This window comes from Falco rusticolus, chromosome 10, assembly GCF_015220075.1.
Source record: "Falco rusticolus isolate bFalRus1 chromosome 10, bFalRus1.pri, whole genome shotgun sequence".
Lineage (NCBI taxonomy): Eukaryota > Metazoa > Chordata > Aves > Falconiformes > Falconidae > Falco > Falco rusticolus.
Genome location: NC_051196.1, coordinates 18,539,913 through 18,544,294, shown reverse-complemented (window position 1 = coordinate 18,544,294; position 4,382 = coordinate 18,539,913). Strand labels below are relative to the sequence as shown.

The 4,382-nt window shown below is 43.5% G+C and overlaps 1 protein-coding gene across 1 annotated transcript; it reads right to left on the bottom strand.

Moving 5' to 3' along the window:
* Positions 1-905: 905 nt before the first annotated feature.
* LOC119154422 (olfactory receptor 1019-like) lies at positions 906-3,716 on the bottom strand. The gene is made up of 2 exons (XM_037401877.1): positions 3,548-3,716; positions 906-3,432 (listed from the first exon to the last, which is right to left on the bottom strand). The coding sequence occupies exon 2, from the start codon at positions 2,375-2,377 to the stop codon at positions 1,400-1,402; it is 978 nt and encodes a 325-aa protein (XP_037257774.1). The 5' UTR covers positions 2,378-3,432; positions 3,548-3,716; the 3' UTR covers positions 906-1,399.
* Between the last annotated feature and the right edge of the window lie 666 nt (positions 3,717-4,382).

Below are 4,382 nucleotides of genomic sequence, written 5' to 3'. Positions count from 1 at the left end.
AGCTGTGACACCTGTTTCTCCACCATTGCCTCCTCCCGAATAAATGACCCACCCTGATCACTTCCCCACGTTCACTCCAACTTTGCTATTCTTGATTCCCAGGTAAACTAGACCCGTGGTGTTGCTGGTGTGGTTCCTAGGCACTGCTGGCCTGGTGAGGGTCTGTTCCACAGAGGGTGCCCAGTGCTTCCCCTTCAACCCCATGTGAAGCCTGCCCACCTCCAGCACCTCTGGTGCCCTCCCAACCACTGGTGAAATCTGGCTGTCCGACCTGGTCCTGTTCATTCGACAGGCCCTCACTGTTGTTTATGTCCAGTGGGTTCTCATGTCATGTCCAGTAGTTTTTCCTGGTCTGTTCAGTGAGTTTGAAGTCAGGCAAGGGACTAATCACCCTCCCACGTACCTTTTCTAAGATGAACTTCATGTCACAGGTGTCTTTGCACTGCTTTGTTTCTGCATGGCTAGGATTCATGTCCCTAGTTTTGTGTATTTAACAGGGAAACGGGCAATTCACATTTACTATTATCAAAGGAGTGAAATATATATCTCCAAAAGTAACTTTTCCTAAGTCTGGCACATAGGAAGAGCTTCCCCACAGGAATTCTTAGACAAAAGCTCCCCTTTTCTCTCCTGTTCCTAAGGGCTTCAGTTGATGTGTTACGGCCTGGTTTTGGTTCTACCAATGGATAAATATTTGTTAGTGGTGCTCTGTCATCTTAGATGACATATTCTATTTAAATCCAGAGCTGGGACTTGCAAATTTTGTTGTTTGTCTTTTAAAAATAGATGGGTTTTCTATATCAGCAAAGGGTCCTATAAAGATGTCACATAGAATTGATTGCATCAAGCTGTGTCTGACTGCTGAACATCATCCGAGGAATGGACATATGTAGCATTCATTTATTTGATCTTAAAACAGCATTGCTCATTAGTAATGTTAAACTTGGCTTCTGCAAACTCAGTCTACACTGCCAGTTGGAAATGTTCCTGCTTTCAAACACACTAGCCCAGATTTATTCTTAGCAAACATCTGTGGGGACCTGGATCTCCTCATTGCCTCATCGTTCCCTCTTGAAGATCTGCCAGAAGAACGTGAGGGATGCTTCTCAGGCTGAAAAATACAGCCTCTTATGGAGTGACACAAAACACCAAGGCTTTAGAGGGTGGCATGTGGGAAAGGAGTCCATGTGAGGCTTTGAGTATAATTAGTGGGTTTAAGGGTAAAATCAGACAGTATAGCTACTCCCTGACAGAGGAGAAAGCAAGCAGTGGCTGGCTATGTCCTGTAGCAATGACATGCACAAGCATCATCAGGGTCCTCATGATTGCTGTCTTCTTGTTGCTTTTAGTTTAAATGGTCAGCAGCCAAACGGAGACTGAAATTCAAGAATGTCCAAGTTTATTTTGTGTAGTGTGACACCTCTTTACCAGTTTGACTTCTAAAGGAAACAAGAACTTTTCCGAGGAGTTTCTTGAGAGCATCCTTCACCTCCATGTTCCGCAGGCTGTAGATGAGGGGGTTCAGCATGGGGATCACCATGGTGTACACAACAGATACCACTTTGTCCTGGTCCAGGGAGTAGCTAGAACTGGGACGGAGGTACATGAATATCATAGTCCCGTAAAAAACTGAGACTGATGTCAACTGTGGGGCACAGGTGGAGATAGCTTTGTGCCTGCCCTCTGACGAGCGGATCCTCAGGACAGCAGTAAGGATATAACCGTAAGAGACAACAATGAATACTAAAGTGCTGAGCGCAACCAAAGTACCAATGGTGAAAAGCATATGTTCGTTGACTGTAGTGCTGGAGCAGGAAAGTTTCAGGAGCGGAGGAATGTCACAGAAGAAGTGATTGATGACATTAGGGCCACAGAAGTGTAAACTGAACACTGAGCTGACAAGCACTATTTCATTCACAGCAGCTACTACATAGGATCCCACAGCCAGTTGGACACAAACCTTTTGAGACATGGCGGCCACGTAGAGCAGAGGGTTACAGATGGCCATGTACCGGTCATAGGCCATCGCAGCCAGCAGGTAACACTCGGTGATCATGCAGACTCCACAGAAGTACATCTGGGCTGCACACCCTGCCAGAGAGATGGCTTTCCTTTCATCAAAGAAGCTCACTAGCATTTTGGGAGAAACCGCTGAGGAATTACCTAGGTCTACCAGAGAGAGGTGGCAGAGGAAGTAGTACATGGGGGTGTGGAGTCGTGAGTCAAACCTGATTAATGCAATCATGCCGAGATTCCCCACCAATGAGGTGACACAGATAAGAAGGAGCAACACAAAGAGAATGACCTGCAGCTCATAAGTATCTGTGATTCCCAAGAGAATGAACTCATCAACAGTTGTCTTGTTTCCTCTAACCATTTCCTTAATGAACCTGAATTTTTAGGAGGGAGAAAAATCAAAGAACACAAGTCAGTTACAACTCTGGATAGAAGAATAAGCCATAACAATGCTAGGAACAAATGTCAGGCAGGAATGCAGTAGAAGAAAATTTGATGCTGCCTTATTTTAATGGAAACCTAGCTGTTAGCGTGCCAGAACTGGATACTTGACTCGATTCTCTTGAGAAGCTTGCTGTTATCTGTCCACTTAATGCTTCTGTAAGGAGAGTCTCAAAGAAGGATTACTTCTGTTCCTCTGCTGAGATTGTTCCAGGAAAGAGGAGAAACTTGTTATTCATTCTGGTATTTCTTAGTATTTCCTGCTTAGTTCTACTGTTAAATTCTCTCAAATGCTTATCTGTGTCCGTTGTGCCTAGGAGGAATGACAGGATGATTCTGGTTATCTGCTCTTTTGTTCTTTAAATAGTGGAGTAATAAATTGCTCTCAGCTTCTGAAAATGATGTCTAAGTTGGTCAGTGCAGTTCTGAGAAGTCTTCACAGAAAGATACCCCCAAATTTAAAAAATAAAATAAAATCCAAGTAGAAAAGCAGTTTATGTTAAAAAGCAGATGATAATTTCATTAAAGTTTATTTGCTGATTCCAAACGTAACAATTCAAAGGAGAAGACGGGGCAGTGTAGTCACAGACCTTGCCCTGTGTCCCTGAACCTGTCTGTGCTAAGGGCAGGAGGAAAGCCTATACGTCTGGCCTGGCAAAATCACACTTGTGGTTTTCCAACATGATGAAAGGAGTTCGTATAAACTGAAAGAAACAGGAGCTGATACTGAGGACAGAACCCATCCTGCCTAACATCACCTACTTCCTAGGGGGACAGCTGCATCTGAAGTAGCCATTCCAGGTTTCGTTTACAGCCACATTGAAAGGAAGCAGGCACTTTAAGGCAGAATTCACGTAAGCGACTTAAAATGTCTACTTACTTCGGGGTGAAATGAATCGCTTCTTAGAGGTGCCGGTTTCTCATCACTGCTTATAAAGAGCATGCAATGATTAGATAACCTGGAGAAGTCTGTCTCTGTAGGGGATAATACTTAGTCAGACAAATGAGACCAACAGACTTTATAGGTACGTTAAACAGCAGCGCGTCTGTGGCTGAAACAAAGGCAAGAACACTATAGCCTCACAATTACCTTTTCAGTTCTCTTGAAACATTGACTTCAAGAAAAATGCCTCTTCTTTTCAGATTGTGGTCTTGGTTTGACACTTCTGCTCAAAGGTCTGTAGAAAATGAGAACTGTTAATTGCAGGTGTATTAAATGCCTGAGCTTGCAAGGTGGAGCTTTTCACTGAAGCAACTGAATGATTGAAATATGTTTTAAGCTCCTGCTGTTTGCATTGTACTGAGATTAACTAAGAGTGCACTTCCAGTTACAGTGCTTCAGCTGCTTGGCAGCGCTTGCAGAGCCCAGCTGCTCGATTCCTAATAATTCTGTGTGCTACAGGAAATTCTAGACAAGTCAGTCAGACTATCGGTAGTGACCAGCACTACGGTCTGTGTGGCAAGTTGATGCTGTTAAATGATTCTTCTTTTGCTGTAACCCCACATTTCAGTGCTCAGCAAGCCAATATTAGAACTTCTGTGGATTTTGGTGGTTTGAGATTAAGACTTAAAGACGTTTAAGAATTTTAACACATGTTTAAGTCTTAAACCAACCCTGCCTCTGCTGTAACCACAGAGAACGGCTGAACTGCAGCTATCGCAGATCTGCCCCAGCTGAGGGCACAGACCTCTCGTGTGAAGTACTGACCTGAATGTCATTGCCACTCCAGTACAAGCTTTCAGGAGCAAGAGTCCAAAAGTCTCCACAAGTTAGGAAAAGAAGCCACATGGACATTCACAAGTATTTGTTCTCCTATTTTCTTTCCAAAATAATAAGAAGAAACCAGCTCAGGTCAAAACAATTTTCCTCTCTATGAACAATTTTTTTTTTTTTTTGGTAGGCTTTTAGCATTCCTTACGTGAAA